At 40.1% G+C, this 13,320-nt stretch overlaps 1 protein-coding gene across 1 annotated transcript in view; it reads right to left on the bottom strand.

The window, feature by feature from the left end:
• Window positions 1–13,320, bottom strand: part of LOC115779987 (receptor-type tyrosine-protein phosphatase T-like) — a 355,835-nt gene that overhangs the window by 261,722 nt on the left and 80,793 nt on the right. Inside the window, exons 4-5 of the mRNA XM_030728898.1 lie at window positions 2,849–3,009; window positions 1,819–1,929 (exon numbers count right to left, since the gene is read on the bottom strand). Coding sequence (XP_030584758.1) covers window positions 1,819–1,929; window positions 2,849–3,009 — 272 coding nt within the window. The remainder of the gene's footprint in view (window positions 1–1,818; window positions 1,930–2,848; window positions 3,010–13,320) is intronic.

Here is a 13,320-nt window from a genome sequence, read left to right as displayed (position 1 = left end):
GAAGGAAGGAAGAGGAAGGAAAGGAGGAAGGAAAGGAAAGGGGAGGAAGGGAAGGAAGGGGAGGAAGGAAAGAAGGAAGGAAAGGAAAAAGGAAGGAAAGGGGAAGAAGGAAGAGAAAGAGGAGGAAGGACCAGGGAAGGAAGGAAGGACGGAAAAAGGAAGGCAAGGAAGGGAAGGAAGGAAGAAGAAAGGAGAAAGAAAGAAACGAAAGGAAAGAGAAAGAAGGAAGGAAGGAAGGGAAGGAAGAGGAAGGCAGGAGAAGGAAGGACAGGAAAGAAGAAGAAGGAAAGAAAGAAAGAAAGAGAAGAGAAGGGGAAAGAACGAAAGAAAGAAGAAAGATAAGAAGGAAAGACCGTGGAAAGAATAGAAACGAAAGAAAGAAGAAAGAAGAAAGAAAGAAAGAAAGAAAGAAAGAAAGAAAGAAGAACTGGAATGAAATTCAAAATTAAAAACTTTCTTTCACAAACTGGAACATCTTGACATCCCTATGAAGCTCATATGGGAACCCCAGGGGAGTTTTCCACTAAAAGTCAGCAACTATTCCTCTTTTCACTTCATCCCTTCTGTCTCCATCCTTATGCCAACCACATATGCTGCCTCTCCTCTGCCTTCTTCCTCTCCTTTTCCATTTAAACCTCTCCTTTTACTCTTGTTTCTTCCCATTCTTTGTCTGTCCTTGCACTTTTCAATTCTTTCTACCATCTCTTTCCTTATCTTTCTGTAGCTTCTTGTGTTTTTCCTCTATTGTCCCTTTCTCTTTGTAATTGCTCTTTTGTGTCTTTCTCATTTTTCTCTCCCAACAGGACAGCCTCTATATTTTTCCACAGACTTCATGCAAACTCTCAGGGTGTCAGCAGGGCTGTCAACGGGCCGTGCACTCCTGACCCACACATATACAGACTCATACACACTACACACACTACGTGCGCTACACACACACACACCTCTGTGCTGTACTTGTCAGGATCCTCAACAGTATCAGCTGCAAACGCACTCTGAATACTAAAGACTTCTGGGAAGTCTTTCCTCTCTTCTGTTACTTCAGAAATAAATCCCTGTTGGCGTCAAGTTTCTAACAGTCACAGTCGCTGGTGAAGCTTCTTTGTTTTAGCAACAATTCGACAATATTGTTCTCAGTGTTGGTAAACAGCCTTTTTCTTACTGGTTAATATTTTTTCATGAATTTTGGTCAGAAATTTTTATTGTATAACAAAATTAAATTCCATGTAATTCAAATTATGTTTGCATGTCCACCGAAGAGCTGAATTAAGATGCATTTATCTTACAACTCTGTGTTATTATGATAGTCCAATCAAAGAATTACTGCCCTAAAACAGTTCAACAATTCAAAAGAGGAACTAAATTGTCTTTAAAATTAGTTTGTGCCCTCAGTGGCGTCCAGTACTCTGTACTAAGTGCTGTTTCTCCCTGGGAGGTGACTCTTTATTCGGAAAGGAAATATACACAGATACACACTGACATTTAATTCACTTTGATTACCATTCTGCCTTGTATCTGTGTGCGACACAGGGGTGCCTTCATTTACTGAGCACAGCTCAGTCATTAAGTACAAGAGAGTTGCTTTTGTGCAGCCTCATAAAATAACACAGCAGGGTATGTCTCTGTACCTTCGACCGACCAGTACACACACACACACACACACACACACAAACACACAAAAGAAATGCACCTTTTCTGCTCACCTTAGAGTAAGGTCCATACTTTTTTTTTTGGACAGTGACACTGTACTTTATGTACATACATGCAGTACAGTAGTTATAATAGCATTTCCAGAGAGCTTGAGTGCATTTGTAGTACCTGATAGGAGTTAGGCCAGAATGTAGAGATGGCCAGTTCAGCCTTCACCCAACCTTCAGTGACAATATCAGAGGCATTCCACACTGGATTACCCTGAGCACCTCCATTCACCTGCAGCCAGGCAGAGACAAGAGACAGAGTTTAATTACAGAGATTTAGTGGATACAAAGCAGAAAAGGGAACAGGTGTAACAAACTGGTTCAAGAAACAACCAACCATTTGGACCTCATTAACTCAAAACTCCTTTGTTTCCAAGACACAAGTCAAGATTATTGAATGTTTTTTCACCTTATTTATACGTTAATTTATTATTAGTCCAATATTATTAGTAGCATTTCAAATTTCTAACTCACTTCCAGATTTTTTTTCATGTCATTTTTTTCTTTTTATCTCTTCCATCCATCTCTGCATTTCTCTATTTTTTCCTCTCTAGTCTGCCCTTTCATATCTCCATTTACATCCACGGATTCTTCTTAAATCTACTGACATGCCCATGAGCGCATTCATGCCTTAACATAAAACATTCATTCTCGCAGGTCCAGACCTACTCCTGTTTTATGCCGTGGCAGCTACTCCTTACTTTAATGGCAGGTATTCTTAATCAGCTTTTGAGCAAGTCCTGCTTCCTAAAAGTCTACAAAATACATAAAGATCAAGAACAATGGTGTCTAGTAGAGTATATTATGGCTAACTTTATCCTTACTAAAACAGAGAATAGATGATGCCTTTTTGTTTACCTGCCTATTACTTGTTCTCTTGCAGACTCTCTCTCTCTCTCTCTCACACACACACACACACACACACACACACACACACACACACACTTACATATATATTCAGTGCCGGAGGCTAACTTCATCCCTCCTTGACAGAGAACAGAGGTGTGTTTGTTTGTTTACCTGCTCAGGCTTCATCAGCCCCTTCATATGTCAATCTATCCCTCCACGTCTTTCAGTCAGACTCTCACACATACAAACAGACAGACACACATACCCACACACACACCCTGACTCACTCACTGAACACACACCTTGATATAGACGTTGAGTGTGCCTGGGCTGGCTCCATCCCGGCTGGATAGAGAGTAAAGAAAGTCGATGCAGTGGGTGTCGTTCTCCTTCAGGGTGGGCATGTACAAGTGGGCCTTCTGCCCCGAGGCCCGGCCTGATGCATTCACCACCATGAACGAACCTACAGCAAGAAAAACAGAAAGATGACACCGATAAAATGGCTATTGTTAGATTATCAATAATAATGAGTTTTTCACTGAACCTAACAAAGCTGGGAGCTACTGTGTGGAAAACATTTTCTAAGGTATGCAGAATTAAATGGGTAAGCAAAGTAGAATGAATTAATATTCAGAATTCAGGCTTAATCTGTTGCTTTAGATAACAAGATGTCATTAATATCTTGTCATGTGTACCAATAGATTAAGGCTACAGCACAAATGCACAGAAAGCAAAGCAGCTGTAACCCTGAGAGTTATTTGGTAATTAATTTGGATTTATTTTATTTTTGTTTAAGCAAATAAAAAAAGGTCCTTCCAGTCTTCGCGCCATTATTGCTTTTGCAGTACCAATAAACACCTTCTTGACTGATTTGTCTTGTAAATTTCGCTATGATAGAAACATGCTGCAATTGAGTTTGCAGCCTAATTACTGCTGAACATGTTATTAATTACTAAATACTGAAATGCTGTAACACAGTTGACTAGCTTTGTGTGGCATTCGCCAGATGCTTGATAAAGCAAAAAAAAAAAAAAGCCCTCAGGCTGTTTAATTCAGCAGAACTGTATATCAATGTCTAATGTATCCACACCCTAGGGGTTCTGAACCAAGACGTAAAACACATTTTCTCTGTCGACTCTTGTTTAAGTGTGTTTTAGTCAGTGCTTTATGGCACAGGATGAAGCTTTTTATGGTTTGGCCTCCTCCATTTGGCTGACTGCCATCAGGTGGACTGAGAGTTAGAAGTGACTGGGAGACGGGCAAGAACAGTGAAAGGAGAGATAATGAATCAAGCAGATGTGACTCTGCAGTTATAACAGTGTATGTGTGCATGTTTGCTCGACTGCAACTGTATAAAAATTCTCTGAATGTAAAATGAAAGAAATTGTGTGTAGTGGAAAGCAGCTTAAAAGTGCGGCCAGTGTTTGAGGGTTTTTTTAATGGAAAAACTATTGTACTCATAAATATACACCGATTAGTGTGTAAGTACATCTTCCAACAAAATGATGCATTTTCACAAACTTAGAATGAAGCCATTAAATACAGAGGAATGGGCTCCAGTATTGTGGAGGCCACCATGCTGCCCTGCCATCTTGAAAACACTGGTCGAGATGGGCATCACGTTCAGCCTAATCGCATTTTATGTACGTGACTGGAAAGCGGCCACGCACTGTGTGTAGTGCACCAAGGGTGGAGGAGAACTCATAGGTGTTTGTGTGCCGTGGAGGCAAATTTTAATTCATGCCTTCACCTTCAGACTTAAGATATGAAGGACCACACCCATGTTTCATCATCTGAGAAGGGGTCCCTGTCACTAAAGAAACAAAAACACAAAGTAAAGAGGGCAACACGACCTGTATCAGGATAAAGCGAGAGTAATTATTGGCACAGTAATCTTTCCCAGATGGAAGATTTTAAAGGGACTGCTGAAATCACTTGTTTTCTGCTCGATGGGTCAATCAGTGTAATCGTCTAAATTTTCAATTCAATTTTATTTATATAGCGCCAAATCACAACAAACAGTCACCTCAAGGTGCTTTATACTGTAAGGTAAAGACCCTACAACAATCAAACGACCCCCTATGAGCAAGCATTGGTGACAGTTAGAAGGAAAAACTCCCTTTTAACAGGAAGAAGAAACCTCCAGCAGAACAGGCTCAGGGAGGGGGGGTCATCTGCTGAGGGGGGAGAGAGCCAGGACAAAAGACACACTGTGGAGGAGAGACAGAGATTTTAATATATATAAATTTAATGTTTTTGATCTCTAAAGCCACAGTTACTAGCCTTACAGTACCATTTAAAGGTTTACTTTTTCGTGACAAAAACAATTTTCACCTTCTAACATTTCAATTTGCAAACATCATTTTCATAAGAGAAAGTTATAATTTATATAGCTTATACGAGTTATTACAGCGGTCACCATACGTAGGATAGTGCGCTTGAATTGGGAAGGCTAAGAAAATAGAATTCAGTTGACTACAATCTGCAATCTACTGACTTCTAGTGGTGAGAGTTTCAACACTGCACCTTAAAGAAAATGAGGACACTGTGAGTAAACTTTGCACAAGGTTTTTTCTGCTTTGTGACATTGTTTAAATGTGTTATTGGGGATCTTGATAAGCTGACAAATCTGTCCTGTTGCTTTATATTAAGCTCCATGTTAAACTGTTTGTACCTGTGCTATTAACAATTGATTTCCTAAGGAACAAGGCCTTGGTGCATTTATGGCACACATGACAAATATATGTAAAATGTAAAAAGAATAACATAAAAAATAAGAAGTCAAATGAAAACTTTTACTGATAGTGAATTGAATTCAGGATTACCATAACCTTATCTGAATTATAATCTTATTTAAACAAGCCTGAATTCACATGCATGCACATATGCAGGTGCCTAAAAGCCACTGGTTCCCATCCATTTCAGCTAAATGGAGCTAATCCAGCCCAGCACTGTAGAAGTCTGAGTGTGCGATGGTTAACGTGATGGTGTGTGTGTGGTGCCTGTGTATACTGATATTGTTGAAGTTACGGTAATTTGATGTAGGCTTGCCTGACAGCTGAGGACTGTGTCTTATTGCTGAAGTTAAATGAAGGCTTGTGTGTGCGTGTCTGTCTGCGTGCGTGTTAAATTAATCTAGCCTGGTTTCTAACAGGTCTTTCCACAGTGAACTGGGTCTGATTACATTTCCTATTCACAGATACTCACACACAAACACACCCGAGCATACATGCATGCACCTCTCTCCCGTCTTCATCTTTTTTTTTTTTTTGTCCTCTCGTGCTCTGTAAAGCTCCTTCCACCGATACTTTTGTTTATCTGCGTTTTGTTGTTGTTGTTGTTTGTTTTTTAAAGCAGACTCGAGTCACTCTGACACTCAGACAATACGTGTGATGGCTGTTACCCGGAAACCTCTCTCACTGTGACACTGTGAAAGAGGCAGAAGTGTTACAATGTACGCACAAACACATAAAGCACGCATGCACATAAACTGATTAGCCAAATATTAAAACCACTAACAGCTTAGGTGAATTCATTATTTTGCTACACTGAAACTTCCTGCAGGGAGACCTTGTGTCGTGACTTTTTTGTGGATGTTAGACAAATAAGACGGCAGCGACAGGTCAGCGTGTCCCACCACACTGCAAAAACTGATCAGGAAGCATTTGAGGAATATGACAAATAACCCAAAGAGCTGACCTGCCTTCCAAACACACTTGATCCCAATCTGACTGAGGATATGAGGAACGTGCCCGGCGCAGCAGGAAACCTCTAGAGGTTGGCATGCTCTGTGTATATTCACACATATGGATCATCCTATTCAAAAGGCCAGCCATACAAACAAAACACACAAACTAAATGGAGGCCCCCAGACACCTCTGAAGACCCATTTTGATACAGTGAAATATCAATAAGACACTGACAATTGTGTTTTCATTCAGTCAGACGTGCCATAACAAACACTGGCACACCGTGACTCACAAAAACAAGTGCACACAACCATCATTTCACACATTGCTTCCCAGGTGTGAGGTCAATCTGTTAACGTGACAAAAACTGATGAATCGGTCTACCGTGTCAGCACGCACACGCAAACACAGTCGTACACTCACACGTACATCAAAATAACTGGGTCAGCTCAGTGTAACAAACGTTCCAGCGCACACTGCCACATGAGACCAGCTGTTTTCACAAATACTGCCGAGAGTCTGAGGTTTCACTTTTATTTTTCAGAAGCAGCAACATCAAAGGAAGGCAGATGCCTCAACTGCGTCTTTCAGCTGCTGAAGTGCCTTTGAGCAAAGTATTTAACCCCTGATGCTGTTGCAGACTGTAATATTGATTTGTTCAGTGTTGATCAATTTCAAAGAACAGTAAATCTCTCAAAGCAACAACAACATCTGGATTTCACATCTAAACACTTGACACGAAGAGAATTCCAGATTGACATTTTAACTGGTAAACAGTTTTTTATTGTAATTTCCTCCAATTAAAAAAAAAAACATAAATGTGACCGTTTACTCTGATTAATTACCTATTTTAAGTTAACCAATCGGGAGCAAGGACAGGTATGAACAATTAATGCCAACACAATTTATATTTGAGGTGTGAAAATATCATAGAAGAGCATTTTAATGACATTATTGTTTAACATAGATATTACAGCAACACAAACAATCATAACTTTGTTTTAAAAAAATGCGGGTGGTGTACGGTTACTGTGCAAAAGTCTTGAGTCGCACCTCCTGTCTTTATATTCTGGAGCCAGAGTTTCCTAAATTGTTTTTGTTTGCTAAGCCACTTAATGCTAACCTATGAACCATTAAAGCATAAAAAAGGAACCGAACTCAAGGGATGGACAAGTGTTGTATTCACACGTAACAAACAGCTTAGTAAAGAACCTATTTTAAATTGTATCCTTAGGAACTTATTATATACTAGCAAAACCCATAATTTTTCCCCATTTCTTAAATGAAATCTATGCAAAATGCCAACAATAACACAGCATTTCTGCACCAACAAGGTGATTCCCAACAGATGCAGTACAGTGCATTATTAAAGGCTACCAAACCTCATAGTGGTATAAAAATTTAGCAGCTCATATGTGTGAGAGAGAACCCTGGGACCAAGGAGGTTCTCAGACAAATACCAAAGGTGGGTCATACAGCTCCAGCAGTAATAAAAGCTGGCTAGTTAACATGCAGATTGCTGCACTCTCAGAGATGCACTGCCATAACAAGTGCACAGCAGCATGCTCTTTAATTATTTTACTTAATAAATGAGATGGCTACAGTTGCCTAGTTGACAAAAGTTTCATTATGGTTCGTGCTTCTCAGAGTAGAGTACCTAAAGGTATTATTTGACAAGAAGCTGGCCTGTTTGTAGAAAAGATGAAAATGCTTTACTGTACACTCCACAGCACGCCAAAGTTTCTGTTTTACACCACATGTGTAAAGAGAACAAACGCGTGAGAGAATGTGTGGGTGGTGTGTGTGTGTGTGTGTTGTGTCTCACTGATTTTCCAATGTTTGCAGAGGGGGGATGAGGGAGTCGCTCCTTTACAAGAGCCTACAACTGGTTATGAAGAGTGTAGGCTGCTGGCTAAAAATAAGGAAATGTAGAGTGACACATCGTGACCTCTGTTGTCTAGGGAACCCTTAAAAATACACACAGCACGTCATTTCACCCTCCTACTTGTTATCATTTAGAGACCTGCTAGATATATTTCCATATCATTAAAGGGCAGCTTTAAACTGGCCTTCTATCTTCTTTCTCTCTCTGTTCACATTCAATTAAGTAAGGAAGAAGGAAACTGAGTATTTTAATGTGTGCGCATCATTTTAAGAAAGAAAAGCAAGGAAACGATACTGGAAAAGAAGAAAGGAAATTGAGGGAAGAAACAATACAGCAGCTTTGAGGGCAGGCAGGACTTATAGTGATGACAAAATATGGTGTGATCTAAAAAAACATTTTCATCATTGTGAAGACACACACACCACACACACACACACACACACACACCACACACACACACACACCACCAACACACACAAAGCACTCGAACCCCACATGTTCAAAGTCCTGACTGGTCCTGCCATTGGGTCTTGGCACTGCCATCATCCCAATTAAGCTAAGCTGCACATGCCCTCTTCCCCCAAATCTCCCTGCTCATCGTTTTTAATGGCAAATGTACATTTAATTATTAGAACAATTCAAAACAGGCATGTGGTTTAATTTGTTGTCAGCTGCAAACACAGAATAATGATACCACATGGAAATAATTGAGTCCAGACTCACTCCCACTCACACTCAGTGAGGAAACCTTGGCATCACACTGCACTGGGTAAGTTTTAGCACGATCTTTCAATATGCCAGGTTAACGTTCTAAATCATCCTAACAGTTTTCATGCATAAACCCAATTAAACGGCAAGTAAAAAGAAAAGTAAAAAGAAAAGTAAAACAAAACTAAATCATGAATTAAAACAAAATAACATGAGCAAAAATAAAGTTTCACACGGGACGTGAACCTGGTGTCCTTGTCTGTGGTTTTGGGATTTACTCGTCATTACATTGAAAGTAGTTGTGATGTACTCCGCTATAATTACAGCTGACCTCTTTAAGGCTTTTCCATGTTTTTGCACTGGTCCAGTGGTAGGCCTGTGGACAGCTTTTGCAGACCGTTGTCTGGCTCTCGCTTGTGCTGTTGCTCGTCCTTCAGCCAGCCGTGGAGAAAGCAGTGTTGCAACATAGAAAGAGCAGAAGTGAAACCAGGGGCTGAGTCCACGGCAGCCGCTCTCCACGCTTTTCATGTTGTTCTTGATATTTTTAAGCTCTTCTCCTGTTTGCTGCTGTTGGTTTCTTTTGGTTTCTGGCTGATTTTGTAGCCTACACACAGAGTCATCGACATGCTGTTGTGTTTTTGGAGGACTGCACACAAGCATGTGTGTGTAGGTTGTGTAGCCCTCTGTGTAGGCAAATACTGTACCTATGTATACTGAGAAAAATGCAGTATCGTAAATAAGCTTTATCCAGGACTTGGTTGCTCAACAGGAGCATTTGCTATCCAGCATCATATACCTGAGGCATCAGCAGGTTTGACAAAAGGGAAACAAGTTAAACTTTACAGCTACACTCCCTCACCTGTAACAAGTCTTCAATGTATATATATTTATATATATTGCAAGTAATCATCTGGTAAGTGGCAAATCAGTAATTGGAATGCCATTATTGGGGCAATGAACTAAACCACGAATGCAAACAACTTATTAATCCATCTAAAATTGAATCTGTGCTCCTCCTATTTTATCCTCTGTACCTTCAATTTTTCCTTTTTCTACTCCATTCTTGTCTGTAACCTTCTTTGAAATCCACTTATCATCCATTTGCCTTTCCCCCAGCTCCCAGCTTCATTCTTTCTGTCTCTCTCTATCATCAGTGGCTTGTACACACACAGACACCTCATCATTAGAGTGACATTTACTTCCAATATGAGCCTGAAAGAAGCTTTTAAAAGCATCAAAATCTAATTCATTTACACCTATTACTGCAAATGGAGGCAGGTGGTGTGTCCGAATGTGTGTGTATTTGTGCATTTGTTTGTGTGCGCCCGGGGAATTTTGTCACTCTTCACAGACCTCGCAAATGGCTTCCATAATGCTTTTACATTGGTTTACATTGCAGTTGGTGAGCTCTCTTCATTTGCACAAAACACAAAAGCCAAATTTTGACACTTCACCAGTACGTGGTAGCAAAAAGGGAATTTAGGAGGCAGTATGAGAAACAACAAGGAATCATGGTGACAAACCAAATGCTGGCAACTTTGTCTCAAAAAGAGAACAAGAGCTTCAGGGAGTGAACGCCGGGAGAGTGACGGTTCAATTACCAGGGCAATCATCAGCTGTCAGTCATGTAAAATAACAGATTGGATTATGCATGTACTTTAGAAGCAATAAACACGTCATTTTCATGTGGTCTACATCTCAACAAGAGGAGCAAAAAGTATTGGCAGTACCCTGAAGGAGATAAAAACTTTCAATCTACATAATCTCCATAACAAACTTTTTTTAACAAAACAGTGGGGTTTTGAGGTTGAGACATAAAAGTTGCAACAAAGCAGAGAGAAGCGCAGACTAAATCGCTTTTTAATAGATCAGTTACATCCCCAGATTTCCTGTTGAAACATGACGTTGATGCAAAATGTTCACAGTACGATGTGCTCAAATGGCTCCCTGGGGTCTCTGCTCAAAGCACGCTGTGTAGCTCTTAAATCTCTCTTTCATTCTTCTTATCGGGTGTTTTGTGTCTGTCATCTTTTGGATTAAGACGCGCTCGGAGCTCTGAGCAAGAGATCTCTTGCTGTTCTTTTAATATCTAAGAGTTTGGTATACATTTGTAAATTTGACTGGGCTTTTGAAATCCAGCGATAGAGATTTGATTTGATGGTGTTGTGAGACAGTACATGTCCACATGTGGCCTGGAAATGTCTGTCAGGAAGCTCCTGTGGCTGTTTTCGTACTTTGGTTTTACATTCTGTCAACTTTTTTTATACACCTGCTGTGCTTCTGTATCTTTACGAGGTTTGTTATTATACTGTCACTGAATATAGTGATCGGAACTCAATGAATTACGGCCATTTCTTTAGTCTGTGTTTAAGAACTACAACATTCAGCAGGCATGTCTGCACTGTGATGGAACAATCACAGAAGACTAGAGAAGAAGAAACGAGGAGATTGTCGTATGGTTCTTGTCTGATATAGGATTCTATGTGCTAAACAGTCCCGGGTCTCCTATGTCATACTTTCATTCATGATGCACCGAGTGTTTTCAGATGGTGAAGTCTGGACTGCAGATAGGCCAGTTCCAGCAGCCAGACTCACAGAGGGCCGGAAGATCATCCAATCCTGATTTTAGCCTCGACCCTTGTACACGTTCTTGATTCTTCAGATCCTCTGAATCTTGATATTATGAACTGTAGATAATGAGATATTTACAGTCTGAGCAACTTATGTTGAGGAACATTCTTCTGAATTGTTCATCAGTTTGTAGGCATTGTTTTTCTTTTGAACCTCTGCTGAGAAACGGCCTCTCTTAGATGCCTCTTTTGTAACCAATCATGTTGCTGATTTGTTGCCAGTTAACCTAATTAGTTCATTTTCAGTACCACTTACTTTTCCAGCTTTTTATATTTTTGCCCCGTACCAACTTTTTTGAGATGAGTTGCTGTCATCAAATTCAAATTGTTCAAACATTTGACTTTTTTTATGTTTTGTTGTTCATGAGATTTACACATCTTTATATTGTTTATTTACATTTTGCAAAGCATCCCAACTTTTTTTAGAATGAGTTTGTACTTAAGTCATCAAGAGATCTTTATTATTCCACACTAGGTGAATAGCCTGGGGTATAGCAGGTTAAATGTCTTGGTTTGATATGATGGAAATGCAGGCCTCCCATATGAAGATTTCTGTGTATGTTTTCTTGTTTTACTCTCTCATAATAGATAAAATCTACATTATCTGCGTTGCCCAAACTAGTCTTGTTATATAATGTTGGCTTTACAGGCTCTGTAAGAAGAACATACAATCCCCAGTTAGATGCAATAAGAAGCAGTCTGTAATGCAAAAATCTCATATTTGAACAATAAACATCAGCCTGCTAAAAACAAAAACATTAGCCAAAACTGAACTTCCTTTCCCAACATATCTCGTGTTAATTAAGCGTGCAGATTGGGTAACACGGAGGAGGCATGCTGGGGTGTAACTACACAGGTGTGTAATGAGCTAAAGTAGCATGAAGTGAAACTATCATGATCACAATGTGTTGTTAGTGTCTCTGAAGCATCTTGGAATTTTTACACACAGTCTCACATCAACACATTGATGCATTTACATCACTCCATTTGTGTGTGTCAGAATGAGGTGTGTGTATCTACTCAGTTCAGTTTTTTATAGCCTTAATAATCGGGAAGACTTTACTTCTTAATTAAGCACCTGCCACTCACGCAAATAATGATTCAGAAGCAACTGTTACAAAAGTTTTTGCACAGGAAGACCCCCCCCCCCCCCCTTATACGTTTACAACAGACAAATATAGAAATGTGCATACCCACATGTTTATGTGCATTCAGAAGGTGGAGGCACAGTTTTCTGCTATTAGAAAGAAAATTAATAAGGTATTTCACTTACATATACATGCACCTGCAGGCTAATGAGAAGGTGCTATAATCTTTCCTGATGAGGTAGTAAAGACAGGGGATTGGCATATTGATCAGGTCTTTAGGAGCAATCTCTGTATTTCTGCATAGGTAATCAATAGGTGAAACCTAAAAGTCTATCTGTCTCGCTCTCTCTCTGTCTCTCTCACACACACACACACACACACACACACACACACACACACACACACACACACACACACACACACACACACACACACACACACACACAGTAAATCCTTGTGCAAGATTTGGCCCATGGCAACTCTAAATCCCAAAAGCCCTTGCTGTCCAGGTCATGGGTGTGTTGCCCTATAGGAGATCGAAAAGAGAACATACGACCACTGACACGAGAGACAATGGATAAGACGCTGGCTTCTGTGCTTGTTTTGCTCTTCCCCAGGTCTCCATCCATCTGTGTGGCTGTGTGCACGCATGTGTGTGTGTGAGGCAAGGCAAAGTGCAGCAAAAAGCATGTGTGCAGCCTTGAGGCGTTTCTACAAATCAAAAAGAAAAGAAAAGACTCACTTCATGAAAAATACTGGAAATTGAAGCTGCAG

This window comes from Archocentrus centrarchus, chromosome 5, assembly GCF_007364275.1.
Source record: "Archocentrus centrarchus isolate MPI-CPG fArcCen1 chromosome 5, fArcCen1, whole genome shotgun sequence".
NCBI classification, from domain to species: domain Eukaryota; kingdom Metazoa; phylum Chordata; class Actinopteri; order Cichliformes; family Cichlidae; genus Archocentrus; species Archocentrus centrarchus.
The sequence above is the reverse complement of the archived record's forward strand: the minus strand, read 5'-3'. Positions and strand labels throughout refer to the sequence as shown.